The sequence below is a fragment of the Denticeps clupeoides genome, chromosome 1 (genome assembly GCF_900700375.1).
Source record: "Denticeps clupeoides chromosome 1, fDenClu1.1, whole genome shotgun sequence".
NCBI lineage: Eukaryota > Metazoa > Chordata > Actinopteri > Clupeiformes > Denticipitidae > Denticeps > Denticeps clupeoides.
In genome coordinates, this window is record NC_041707.1 from 9785561 (window position 1) to 9799958 (window position 14398).

A 14398-nucleotide genomic window follows, 5' to 3' on the forward strand; every position below is an offset into this window, starting at 1 on the left:
GGCACACACTACATAACATGTAAGAATTTCAACAAATAAAAGAGAAAAGAACAAAATGTGGTCAATTATCAAGTGACAGTTCAATCCTTGTCAAAATTGCTGCATGCACGCATATGTTGTCTCTGAGATCCTTTGAACTGTTTTATGACAATATACATGTCCCAAAGAAGACACCTGCCATACTATCACTTTATTACTGTATTCGAGTTTGCCAACATTGTCATATTGGCTGTTTGCTTATTTGTCCATGGCATTTTTAGCAACAATGGAAGACTGATGCCCATTTGTTTTTTTCCGTTGGTGTAGACTCAACCTGCTTGGAAATAACTACTAAATTTTTTAATTTATAAAATTGATCGAGGAACTCCAGGATTATTGCCACCAAATCATTTAATAGTGATCTGAAATAATAAACTGTTTTGATTAAATGCCAGGGAGAAATTAAAGCTGGAAGCAAATAAATGATCACATCCAACGATTAAGTCAATCAATCCCCACTATAGGATTTTTTATGGAATTTTCCATCATGACATTCTGGAAAGAGTAGGTAACATTTTGAAAAAGTCTAATAATATGTGACACTTTGCTCTCGTACTTTACAAGAACTGCTAAAAATGACCTGTGTTGCTGGCTCCGCACCTTTGCATATATGACAGCACCAGATTGACAGGTGAGACTAGGTTTTTCATGAAGCACCTGTGGTCTTTTGTGCCAGATTTACATTTTCACAGTATATCTTATGTCCTAATTAATGGTGTTTGAATTAAAATGGGTTTTAAAATATACACATTCTGACTTAAATACTGAAAAATCCTTTTTTCGGCTGATGGAAATGATCAAACATATTTTGTTATTTTTGGTATTTGAAGGGTCTTTGACATGACAATCTGGTGATCATACACCATCCCATGCCTGTAAGTCATGTAATGTTTATTCCTATTTTAAAAAATGTAATTACCCTTCATAAAGACAAGTTTAATTCAGAATATTTCATTTGTTTGTACTGCAATGCATGGCCCACCTGATGCATAATAATATCATGGCAATAAAATAGGAAGCAGAAAGGCACATTTTCAGATGTCTGAAGTCCCACAGCTTCTCATCTTTCAGGCCTGTCCTGTTTATGGGAAAAAGCATTGCTTTAATCAGAGCCCTGGTCATCAGCCTGTGTGTGTGCGCAGCCATTCGGCAGCTTGTGCTGCACGGTGCACTGGGGGAGGTTTGTGAGGCTGGAGCTGGCTTCTCCCTGCATTTTCTCCTGTTCCTCCAACCCAGTGGCCTCCTCCTCCCTTGTCCCCTCTCCTAGGGTGGTGTTACTTCTGCTCAGGCCATCCACTGCCTGGCGGCTGTCCTCGGGGATGTTCTTCCTCAGTTCCTTGCTCTTGTTGCGCTTGGCCAGCTTGGTGAGGGAGCCGAAGCGGTTGAATAGGTTGTCCTCGGACGAGGCCTGCTGGGTTCCCTGTTTGTTATAGTGGCCAGCCGGCAGCCTCAGGTTGTTCAGCTTGGAGTCGATGCTCTCCTGTGAAGTGGTCTTGAAGTGGCCGGCACCGAGCCTGGCAAAAACAGCCCTTTTCTCTGGGGAGAGCACGTCGAGAGAGTGGGCACGCTGATCCAGGCCCATCCGGCGGCGGTCCAAGCTGCGAATGGTGGCAGCACGCTGCAGCCTATCATGGACCTCCACACTGAGGCGCCGCCGTGTCTCGCGGAACTCCGTCTGCACATTGGCCTTCCACCCTGCAGCATGGGCCTTGATTCCCCCCACCTGAGCCAAAATAGAGCAAGCATCAGTGAGATTCCTTTGGCACTATACGACACATTATAAAACACACAGTTCGTATTGCAACAACCTGTTATAGATTTTATGTGTGGATTTTACTATATCTATTTCTCATTAATCTCACATAACAGTGATAAACAGTACTACGGCTAAAATTAATTACAAAAATAAATAAGAGTAGTACCCAAATGAAATAAGGGATTCATATTGCTCCAACAGCAGTGTGATGCTTAACCTGACAGCATCTTGTAACTGCTGGCCTCTTTATAATACCACAGTTAGACCATTGTTAGTGAACTGGCATATCAATTTGATACGGCAATGGCATCTCTTTAGATGTAATTACATTGCTAAGGTAACAAGCTGCTGTCTGAATGCTTAGATGTCTGAATGCTGAATGTTTTCCAGTTCTAACTGTCAGCAATAAATATGATGCCCTCCCGTTGGTACCACACCACAGAATATCAGAACTACGCATGATGTACCACAATGTCATGATTCTGACTCTGGGAGGTATTCCTGCTCCATGTTCCAGTCTGGAATTTCATGTCTGTATTGTGGTCATAATTCCTGATGTCTAAATATATCCTCAGTGTGTCTAGTCGGTGTCATTGTTTGTGTGTTTGTACCCTGTCCCTGCCACCATGACACCCAACATTGTATGCATTTTACTGTTCACGTTACTGCTTAGTTATGCATGTGTATATGAGACATGGTACAGTCACGCAAGCACAAGATACATTAAACAGGCAAAGATGGATGTACCTCTTCTTTAGTCTTTTTGGAAAGAACCTTCAGCCAATCTCCCACCATGCTCAATACTGCTGCAAAGTAGGCAAGTCCCACCAAGATCCAAACCAAAATTAATGGCTTATACCATTTCATATAGTCAAGGTTCCGGTCACCACCTGTATGAATTATAAAAGAGAACAAATATTAACAGCTCATAACAGTAATCCAATAGAGTGCAAAGTTGGTCAGTTCAGAGTTACTAAATGCTGTTCTTTTTTCAATAGCGTATATATATTCAACTATGTTCATATAAATGATCACAGGCTGAAGTTAGAGAAGCAAAACATCTGAAGTGGCTGTTAAAAATAGACAAAAGAGAGAGTGCCGAATTTAACAGCCCGCCTACCTGCTACATAATCCCCTATGCCTACGGTTGTGAGGGTGATAACCACAAAGTAAATGGAATCCAGCACGCTCCAGCCCTCGATGTGTTTGAAGATGAAAGCCGGGATGGTGACGAAGACTATGCAGCCTGCCAGGATGAAGAGGATGGTGGAGGTCACTCTGATTTGAGTCTGGCTAATCTGTATGTGTCTTTGCTGCACACAGAAACAGGAAAAATATTTTTTCATTATCTAAACTAACAACACATTTAGCAACAAATAGCACAGAAGCAGTTATACAATAAAAATACATAATTACAAGGATGGGCCTTTATTTTCATATTTTTTATAGAATAGTTGATTCCGTGAATGGGTATATTGACCTCTAATATCACTTATGCTACATGAAAAATACATACATTGTTCAATAATTTCCTAACTCCTAACCATGGTTGCGACAGTCAAATGTACAGACCTGATGCTGAATTCAGATTTCAGACTTGACAAGCCATAAAACTATATTTCACTTACTCTAAACATCCTTTCCACTTTTAAGATGCTCTTGACTAATATGGTTCCAAGCTGATCACAGATGCCAGCCAGGAGAAACCCAAATAATGGGATGCCAAATATGGAGTAACATATACAGAAGATCTTCCCACCCTCAGTGCTGGGTGCAATGTTCCCATAGCCTGTAATAAAAGAAGAAAAAGCAAGAGGTTTATTTTAATACCTCACCCCATTATTACACTACTAACAGAACTCATCTTTTGACATTTCAGTATTAATTTTCAGTATTGAGTTTTACAAGACGGGAAGAGAATTATATTTAATAACGCCAAAAGTCGTTAAGGTGCTGAGGAGGAAGCATGTCTACTTGTTAACCAGGGTTGTTTTATGTTGTAATTAATCATTCATCATTTTTACAGTAGTGGCACTACAATACTCCTCAAATGGGATCCCAAGAGGACACACGCTAAACACACACTCTCAGATGTCTAAGACCATACAATCAATACAGAACTTTCACATGCATCACCAATGTGGCATCCTGTCTAAAACCAAAGGGTCATAATTAGATCCTAATTATCTACTGTTGAATACAGGCTGGCTGATGGTTTTCAGTGAGATTAAGTGGAGGTTACCTATTGTTGTAATGATCGTCCCAGCAAAGAAAAATGCACTCAACATGTCCCAGTAACTGGATTCGAAAGACGTGTTTCCAATTGGGCTTACTCCTGCGTTTGCTGAGTCAATGGCTTGCTGCATTAAAAAAAAGGAAAAGAAAGAAAACACAATTGGTAAAGTACCTATAAGTAGCTATCTGCAGAGACACAAAACCAGTGTTTACTGGCAAAATGATGGTATTGAATTAAGAGCACACACACTACCATACTCCACACACACGGACTTCACCCATCTCTGTGCTCCCTCACACAGGGATTATCGTCAGTTGGACACGCCAACAATGACCATGTATGCAGCAAAGGAAGAATCTAGTCTGAACTTCACCCTAACTGAACAGCCAGGCTGTCACAGCACATTCAGATTCAGGTGGAGAGTAAATGGGTATGTGACATCTAGTAAAAAAATGTATTGTGAGTCCAACGTAGCTCGATACATCAATGCCCACGTAGTAGAACATCATGAAAGACCTGGAGTGGGGAAACGTAAAAATGAGTACAGAGGAGTTCTTTAAAGCTCACCCATCCCACTCATGCTTGGTCACAGCAACCTTAATGCTTTCCACAAACATGCACATCACATAAGGAAATTGAATAGTCATAATACTGAATATTCTTCATTATTGATTTGCTCGTTCTAAATGTTTCTATCCGTCATATAAAGTACATAATTTGATCCCATTTATATTTTTAGAGTAAAACTCACACTCATTAATCATCTCCTGGCACAGCAGCCTGGAGCCGTTTGGCTCGTATGCAAAAGCCTCATATCTACAGCGACACCTCACAAATGTCTGCCAAACTTTTTTTTCTTTAACTTTGATGAATTTTCATCGATGGCAAAAACAAATGGAACACTGCTTTAATCCAAGAAGTTCCAAAGAAATTGAAGCGATGCCATCCATACACTATATCATTCTATATTAGGGCATTAACAGAAAATTTAACAGTTTGTCGACATGTCAATGTCAGAGGCACAAGTCAATGCCCTCTGAGAGAAGTCAACAAGTCGTTTTTTTTTTTTAGCAAATGATTCACTCCATGACAGACACCCTACTAAACACCAAAAGATGTAGTGGCATGCGCAGCAGAACCCAGCCTTGTGTGGAATTGAATCTGTCGCGTAGCGCTCTCCATCAATCCAGGCGGGCAGAAGGATTATTATTCACCGCGGTGATGTGCGTGGGGAGGACGAAGCAGCGGCGGTGGCTCATCTGCAGCGCACAGAGGGTAAACTGATGCGGCATGGTGGGGTAATCGCTTCTCCCATTTCCTCCGTCTGCCACAGGGACCTGGCCATTGTGGATTATTTTGCAGCAATAAAAGAAATGACAACCAGGGATGGGAGTGTCTTCTTATATATTTTTACGTATTTTGGGAAGAACGTATTTCTTTGTGGGTATGTCTCCTGAGGTGAAGGAGGTCAAGGAGGTGAACAATTTACCCTGTTGTCAGGATTCATTTGTGTGTGAGAACTAATAAAACTGTCACTAAGTCAACCTGCTACCAGTGTGTAGATAGATAGATAGATAGATAGATAGATCATACATTAAGAAGCAGTAGGAGGAAGGTAGATGACAGCATCTTATAAAATATTTAATGGTGCCACATAGGGATGCGGGAAGGGCAGGTCTTAAAATGATGTTCACCAAATCCACCCTGGTGGATTGTGCACTGCTGTTTGATTATTTCTGCTACACAGACATTATTAAATCAAACATAGCTTCTAACATGTTGAATTCTTAAATACAACAAATGTGCACTGCTGTTTGATTATTTCTGCTACACAGACATTATTAAATCAAACATAGCTTCTAACATGTTGAATTCTTAAATACAACGGGTGTTGACGGGTGACATTTTTATTGAGACAATGTAAGCTCAGCGTGTTATTTTAAATAACATTGTAACTGTCTGTAAGATAGTGAGCATTTCTGTGGAGTGTGTAGATCTTTTTTGCCCCGGTGCAGGGAATCCACAGGAAATCATCATTAAGCCTGACCTCATGCTGAGCTTGAGAACTCGGCAGGTGGCTCCACCCAGAGGTTGTGGCACGTGACTAATGGCATCTGCATGGCCTCTCTACCTTTCACCCCCACCCTGTCTATCACGGAACAGAGCTTCATCTTGCACAGACAACCTCCTAGTGTACTTATTCACAAATCTAGTCTTTATTTGCACTACAAATAAACACATTTTTTGACTGATCCAAACTGCAGCACCAACAAATGTTCAGTAAGTGCACCATAACAAGAAGCTGCCCATTCATTTGGACAGGGAATATTTTCTGGAAGGCTGCTGGAGATAAATAAATGTAAATATGTAATAAAGGTTGTTACATGTGTGCATTGTGGACAAAAACTGGGTACAAAATATAAAACCAATCATGAACCCAGGTTGTTCCAACACCCTGAAAGACCTGTTTGCTAATGAAAGCCATAGAGAAGGTAAACTTAAATTCTTAACATTACGTAGAACAGAATTTGTACAAGTGATCAGTTGCCAAGACTTTCCCAAGGCCAATCTTCCTGGCCTGATCTTCCTGCCAATTTTGTTGGATTTGGACAACTGACAGAAAAACACCCACACCATTAAAGTTACGGCCTTGAAGGGAATAATTTAATTTAATTTTGCAGTGTGCTTTGGACGGCCAAAGTCCGGAACTCAGTGGTTTCATTCCACGCACTTGGAAAATAGTCTGACAAGCCAATGCCTCACCAGCTGGCTTTCTACCAAACACACTCAGCCATCAACAGGGGTGAGACAGCAATATGGGCTATGTATGGAACCATTCAATATCAGATGTTGACTCTGAATTTGGAAAATATTCAGTGCACTTAACTGAGTCACCAGTTAAGAGTCATGACCGTTTCTCATTTTGCAGAAGTAATTTCCACAATTGGTCTCTAAATATTGGCTAAACACAATAAATGGTGGAAGAAGTTGTTCTGTGTGAACTTCAACAATTTGTGTCCTTGGTTCCCAGGGCTGAAACGCATCAAATTTAAAAAATAAGTATGATTTGCAAAAAGTTATACATTTTAATCAGTTTGAAGTTAAGATGTCTTGTCTTTGCAGTGTATTCAGTTGAATATAGGTTGAAAAGGATTTGCAAATCATTGTATTCTGTTTTCATTCATGCTTTACACAACGTCCCAACTTCATTTGAATTGGGGTTGTACCTGATTTGGCAAGATAGTACAGTAACAGCCACAGCAACAGCAACTGCACCACAACAAGAGTGTCGAAGAAGCTTAAGAAAGCTCAGCGCATGATGGGGGAGGTCTATGAACTGTGGGCCAGCCAATGAATAATTGATCTCTTTAGGGACGCTATGCAATGGAGTGTTCTTCAACCTTCACATGGAAGTCATGTCATTGATTTTCTACATTAAAAAAAATCCTTGGTGTTAAAATGAAACGATGGGATTCATGAGTGTTCTCAGTAGGTATCAGTGCCATGGTGAGATCAAATGCAACCGCATTAGCAGCAGGTTTCAGAAGGCCAGTCACTCACTTTTTTCATTTACTGAACATCAATTAACATTTGTTCCTACTTTGCCCTGGTTTCTTTAAAGGGCTACGAATGCCAAAATTATATAAATTAAATAGTTGGAATTATATTTGACCAACATCTTGAATGGTAGTGCCATTCAAGATGGTAGTGCCCATTCACTTTGATGGGCCAGACTTACAGATAGAAGAAATTCATGATGCGCTGAATTTGCCCAAATGAAATTCATTATGAAATATTTCATTATGACACATTCAATAAATTAATAATGTTTGTATTACCAGTTTTTTCATAATCAATGTCATATTGAATTAATTTAATTAATGTTTCAATTATGTTTTCATTTCCCATTTGAAATGATTAATCACACGTTTTATTATGTAATTATTGATAGATTTATCTACTTAATTTTGGCAGTTAAGGCCCTCCATAGGTTTCAAATTCTCCACTCTCATTTCTGAAGGGCACCATCCTTTGCACTGCTTAATTAGTTCCCTGTTCCATCACAACTGATTTAACTGTGTGGTAATTAACAAACAAGCTCAATCAAGATGAGCGCACTTAAGGAATAGGGTTGGAGACACTTTCCCTACAACAACATAGGGTAACCAGCCTCACAAAGGAACACAACAGTGATAAAATTCAAGTTGAACACGCTGTGACCAAGCCATGAAAATCATTCAAAAGTCATTCTTTAGCCTGGGGTCTGTGCTGAGTTTCATAGTTGTTCAACCCTCTCATCCATCAATCTCATCCATCACTGTCGTGGTATGAATTTCCCTCCCTGTATGGCCAGTGTTCTGGTTTATCATGTGACCGGCGGAGGAGCCAAGCAGGATTCAGCCGAAACCGTGCCCATCTGCTTCCTGCGAAATATGGATCCCTGGACACTCGTCACTAGACGTGCTTAACCTCAGCACCTTTGTCCATGACAAAAATAACTTCCAAACAAAATTAACTGTCTGACACATGCATATCAAATCTGTCCTTGAGTTCTCTTCTAAGTTCTAAATGAAAACACTGCACCTACAAAGAAGAAGAGAAAACTATTTAAAAAACTTATTCAATTATGTTCATTTGCATTATAGCAATTTTTTTTAACAAAAAAAAAAATATATTTATTCATCCTGGCAAATATGGCTAAGCAGGCTTGCCCTAATGGACAGTGACTGTGAATGTCTAAGCAGACATTAGTGATCTTGTTAGTTACATAATAATTGGATTTAATAAAGTTTTTCCATAGCATTTGATATATGTGTTAATGAATAACCATCCCCACTTTACACAGTCAGAATCTGCAGTTATTACCTTGGCAATCTAAGCATCATATTTCAAGCATCGGACATCTGTGTGCTGGGTAGAGCAAGAAATCAATGCAGCTCAAATGATTTGTAATGTATGTCCCTATGCAATCTAGCCTAGGTAAATCCAATAGTACTTTGGCAAAGGGAGCTATAAAACCTTCTCTGCCAGTGGGCGACATAACAATGTTGGGTCACATAACAATGTTGATGATGGTATTGGACAAATTTGCTTGAGGTGAAGGTTTGCACATGTAAAGTCATGAACCAGAAGACCCAGGTTCAAATCCCACTACTACCATTGTGTCCCTGAGCAAGCCATTTTCTGAAGTAGTTGCTCCAGGGGGAGCAACTGCTCCCTGTAACTACTGATTGTAAGTCACTCTGGACAAGAGCATCTGATAAATGCTGTAAATGTAAATGTGATGTAAATGGCACGCAAGTCCCTGGGGCTCGCAGAAGAACCATTCAAAACAGGAAGCTCATCTCTGAAAGTCCGCGAATCTTAGCAGTACCTACCACAGTGTGAGTCTCAGTTGACCGGGTGCCAGATGATACTTTTATCATCCTGTCTATTGTTGGGTTGTGCAAACCTACAAGTACATGCAGTAAACATGCAAAAACAACAGCCCCATATCTCGCATGGTTTGTACCCGGTGCTCTTTCAGTTCGTGACTCTTGAATTCTGCAGGGTCTTTCACTCTACGATTCTATGATTCCCGCATGCTCCAGGTCCCCATCACCTTGTCCTGTCAATCTTTTCATTTCTTATTATCGCCCACATCCCTGCACATCCATCTTTCCAGACATTCAATGACCTGTCCTTCATATCTGTCAAGCACCCATGTCTCAGTTCTGTATGTTGTCAGCTCTCTAATGGTGGAACCTGTAAACTTCCGTTAGCCATCTTTGCTGACAACTGAATCGTGAAGATGTCAACCCAAAGCAAAAGTGTCCTATAAAAGCCATAACTTATAAGGGTGGTAGTAGCCTAGTGGGTAACACACTCGCCTATGAACCAGAAGACCCAGGTTCAAATCCCACTTAAAAACATTGTGTCCCTGAGCAAGACACTTAACCCTAAGTTGCTCCAGGTAGACTCTCCCTGCAACTACTGATTGTAAGTCGCTCTGGATAAGGGCATCTGATAAATGCTGTAAATGTAAATATAAGGGGTACTTGCTTTTATTACTTATACAAGGCCTACCTTCTTTCTTCAACATTCATTCATACTTATCCTTATTAACTGCATTCATGTTTTCTTGACTTCATCATCAAAAGGAACCTGCAACAGCTTAAGAGATTTCCCAGATCTGTTAAAAAAACGCCACTGCAGCACTCTGAAGATGGAGATCTTGGTCCCGGAACACAATATTTTGGCAGCTATGAAGTCATAACTTCAAGCACTTTCTCTTATTAAGCCCACGTTTATTCTGTTTGACTGCCTTGTTCTTTACAAAAGTTCCTTCTAACTGTAATAGTGATTGCATCATGACTATGTGTCTCAGCTCACTCCGTACCACATTTAGTGTCAAGCCTTCAGACCCAATTCGTGAACTTTTATGTATTTATCCTATTCCTATTTTTTTTCTAGTTCCTAGTTTTCCTAGTTCCTATTTTTGAAATCAACATTAAATAGTTTTTGACCGATATTCAGTGAATCCCTTCAGTCCACAACTCACTATGGTACTCAAGTTAAGATGGACATGCCACTCAACATTTTTAGGTAATTTCCACTTTAATATGTGAATTTATATTTCTCAGTGTCAAAGTACACACAACATGTAAAATGGAAATGTTTTATATGCCACTATTCTTTTGGAAGGAATGATTGTAGTCATGATTTTTTGTACTTTTTTTGCCTGGATTTACCTTGATGAGGTCATCCAGTTCATCTGGGGAAACACATGTGTGCTTCTGCAGAAATGCTCCCTTCTTCTGCATGATGGTGCCCTTCTGTTTTGTTTCAAATTGCTGCTCCAGCACATGGAACACAAGCCCGCCTCCGACCAGATACAGCACGACCACCACAAACAAGGCCAGCACCGTCTTCCACTTCATGACGGAGTGGAGAGCCGAACCATCCGCACTAGCATCCATGCTGACCACCACACTGGCAGAACGTGAGGATATGGAGAGCCGGGGTAGAAGGCAGTGTGCACTGGGGTTCTGCATGGCCGCCACGCTGGCCTCGACCAGGCTGGACTTGATCTGGTCAGCTTCGGCTTTCTTTGGAGGTGTCATGTTCGCCTGAGCTGCCATTAAAAACAATAATGTGTTGGTCAGCACTATAATTCAATTTCAAAATCTAATGGCATTATATAACCATTATGAATGGACCCTCTGTTTACCATAACTGAAAAAAATGGAAGATGAGCACTGAAAAGGACTGTGAATAAATATTAATCCTTAGACTGTGAATGAATGTGAATGCTGATGTCATTCTTGATTTTACAGATTTTGGGGTTTAGTTGCACAATTTTGCCACATTCCCACATCTATGGTGGGTTCTCTGATATTACAACCATTATTAAGGCTGTGTTCTGCAGCGCAGGAATGCCGCCATTATCCTGGTGAACTCTACCCCTGCTTGCGAGGAGAGAAATAACTTTCATGATGTACATTTATGAAATAATGAACAGAAGAAACCTTTCAGGATAATAAGTATAAAGATTGTAATTACACAGATGAATTTTTAACATATTTATCTTTAAATCAGTTATTGATTCAATTGAAAATGTGAAATCAGTTACTTGCCCATCAAGTCATTCAATAATCTTTGAACATTATATTTATTGCCAAAATAAATGCCTCTGTTCGGAGGGTGTATTTGAGTGCTTAAAAAAAAAGTGTACAGAAAGCCAACAATTGGATTATAGAGTTCACCAGTCAGTGTTCACCTTGAAAATCAGAATTTGATTCAATATAAAAGGTCATTTGAAGTCACTGTGCAACATTTTAAGGTGATTGGTTTTCTAATTGAGTTAGAAGTTAGAGGTAACCAAGATGGGATAGATTTAGATTCATTAGTGTGCACTTTTATTCATGACACTCGGTGCCCCATGTCACCCCTCCTGCAAAACCCCTCTGGGGGATACACAGGGGCGTGGCTGAGGGTTCAGAATGATGTCATCTCATGCACAAGCATTGTCGGTATGACATAAAAAATAAATAAAATTAATAGGCAGAGAGTGAATGACCTGGTGAACAGGAATATACAGAATTATTTATATTATTATACATAAAGATATTCTTTATTATGGAAATGTCAGATGTAATATAAGATGAACCATGCTGCCAGGAGGTCAATGAACATGTATCATAACACTTAAGAATATGCAGCTCATATCTGTATTGTTGTATAAAATACGGATTGTGTCATTGTACAGGCAGTCATTATAATTTAATTCATTTATAGTGTAAATTAATGTAAAGCATTTTCTAAAGTTACGATTTTGGATTTTGTGCAAGTTTACACATTTTTCTTGAATTTCCTATCTAATAATATTAATATTAATAGAATTATCCAATAATAGTTTCTTTCGGGTTAATATTGCTAATAATAATGAAATGTATAATGAAAGTCCTTGCCGGGTTATCCTCTGTTGTTCCCCCTCATGACCACTACCCGGCATCTCAATTTTCTGGACTAAAATTCCCAGTAAAAAATGATCGTAACGCGCAACAGATATAAGACAAGATTATTACTATTCAGCACTACTTTTCAGTCTTTTTCTAAGTCATCCTTTATGAAGACACGTGGAACATATTTTTTTAATTATTTTTTCACGTTTTACAGGGTGAAACATGAAGGGTGTGTTGCATGCTTCGAGTGGTTATTCCACAACGAGTCCCCTGTAATAAGCAATAACTACATTTCATTATAATTAATCACTACAAACACGAAATCAGTTTGGATAAAGATGCGACCAGGTTAAAAAAAAAAAAAAGGCAAACCTTGATCGGGATCCCAGTTCACTTGTTTCATCGGGTTGTCTATTGGAAATTTCATCCTTATTGTTCCAAAATGGATCGTGCGAATTATTTCTCACAATGGAAGGTGCAACCCGGTCAAAGGAACGACTCCCCGGTTTAATGCCCTGCCCTTCGTCCCCCCCCCCCCTTTCATCAACAGCGTGCGATATAGCAGCGAGCGGCTAATCGAGCGCTCATTGTCTCCGCCGGTTGTCCGCCGCTCACGGGTGGAGGTGCGCGCCTGGACAATGTGCCCGTAACGAGCCGGGCGCCGGGGGGCGCGGTCTCTTTAAGAGTTGTGTTGCCAGGTTCGAGGGGAGATCGCCCACCCCACCCCTCCCTGCCCTCTCCGGTCTGAAGTAACCGGGTTGGCTGGACGCCTTCGGCGTTCGCTCTTTTAGGGAGAGTTGGATTGGGCTCCAGAAAATCTAACGACGTTAGGCCGACTCTTACCAGGGCATGTCTGAAAAAAAAAAAAGACAAACAACGCTCAACGACGTGGTCGCTGTAGGACGGGGGTCAGATCCACGCTGAATTCAGAATTTTCCGTTCATTACCATATCTGTTGCGACGTTCTCTGCGATTCACTTTTATCATAATGGAACAGACGGTTTCTCCCACTGTTTTGATCTCACCGTGTAGCTGCTTATATCAATCTGATCTGGCAACACTACTCGCCTGATCATTGATTAATTATTTGGTTGGTTCAGTTTGCATTTTAAACCGACCAATATTAACAGACTATTGCTAATGCCATTACCTAATAAATGCAGCAGCAATTTTTTATTGTGATTTTATAACCATGTACCCATTAATTCAAAACTCTTGACATAATGACATGAACCCTTAATTTAACGTCAAACTACATTTTACTATGTGTTCAGCATGTGCATTTACACGAGTGTTACACTCATGAACAAGTGTATTACAAGCCTTACTGGCAATGCAGCCTCCTGGGAGGGCCATGGAAGTCTGCATTGCCATGGAGCTACACAATACTTTCATGGGGATTTATGGGGAGTTTCAAGGGTCAAAAGGTTTACTAAACAAAACAAGGGACATTGAGTACATGCAGCTTTTTTAGGACATTGTAAATTAAAGTGAATATTCATTGTTGCCACTGAAATGATTCATTACATCATGGAAAGATTGAATGCCAGTAGAACACACCAACAAATGACCCTGAAAAACATGGCATAAAGCTATACACTCCTACACTCCTATACACTCCATTAAGAAAAAGCTCTCCTAATCAATAAGATCTGGTTGTTTAGATCTGGTTACATTTCCTTATGTCAGAAAAGGAAGAAACAACGTACCAAAAGGAATACACCACTCACGACAGATGGCAAGTATGGCAGCCTGAGTTCTCATGCTACATGTAACATTTGAACAACTAAACAAAGTTACTGACATAAAGTGCATGTGTGCGACAGGCAAACTGGGTTACGTAAAGTACATCAGACACAGGCAATGCAAGAGTAAGATTTAAAAAATTAAAAAACATGCAGACAACAATGAGACAGACAGCGC

General features: G+C 40.1%; 1 protein-coding gene across 1 annotated transcript; it reads right to left on the reverse strand.

Annotated features, from left to right (window-relative positions):
- Positions 1-61: 61 nt before the first annotated feature.
- kcnk10b (potassium channel, subfamily K, member 10b) lies at positions 62-12990 on the reverse strand. Its single transcript, XM_028997984.1, has 7 exons — positions 12848-12990; positions 10763-11145; positions 4038-4155; positions 3424-3584; positions 2916-3108; positions 2543-2685; positions 62-1762 (listed from the first exon to the last, which is right to left on the reverse strand). The coding sequence occupies exons 1-7, from the start codon at positions 12900-12902 to the stop codon at positions 1142-1144; spliced, it is 1674 nt and encodes a 557-aa protein (XP_028853817.1). The 5' UTR covers positions 12903-12990; the 3' UTR covers positions 62-1141.
- Positions 12991-14398: the final 1408 nt, after the last annotated feature.

What these genes read in the sequence shown, in the direction of transcription:
- kcnk10b (XM_028997984.1), bottom strand. Translation starts at nt 12,902, where the DNA reads ATGAAATTTCCAATAGACAACCCGATGAAACAAGTGAACTGGGATCCC. An exon ending in AACTGGATGACCTCATCAAG is followed by an intron (nt 4,156 to 10,762) that starts GTAAATCCAGGC and finishes TTTTTAATGCAG; the next exon opens with CAAGCCATTGACTCAGCAAA. An exon ending in CCAAAAAGACTAAAGAAGAG is followed by an intron (nt 1,763 to 2,542) that starts GTACATCCATCT and finishes ATTTTGGCTCAG; the next exon opens with GTGGGGGGAATCAAGGCCCA.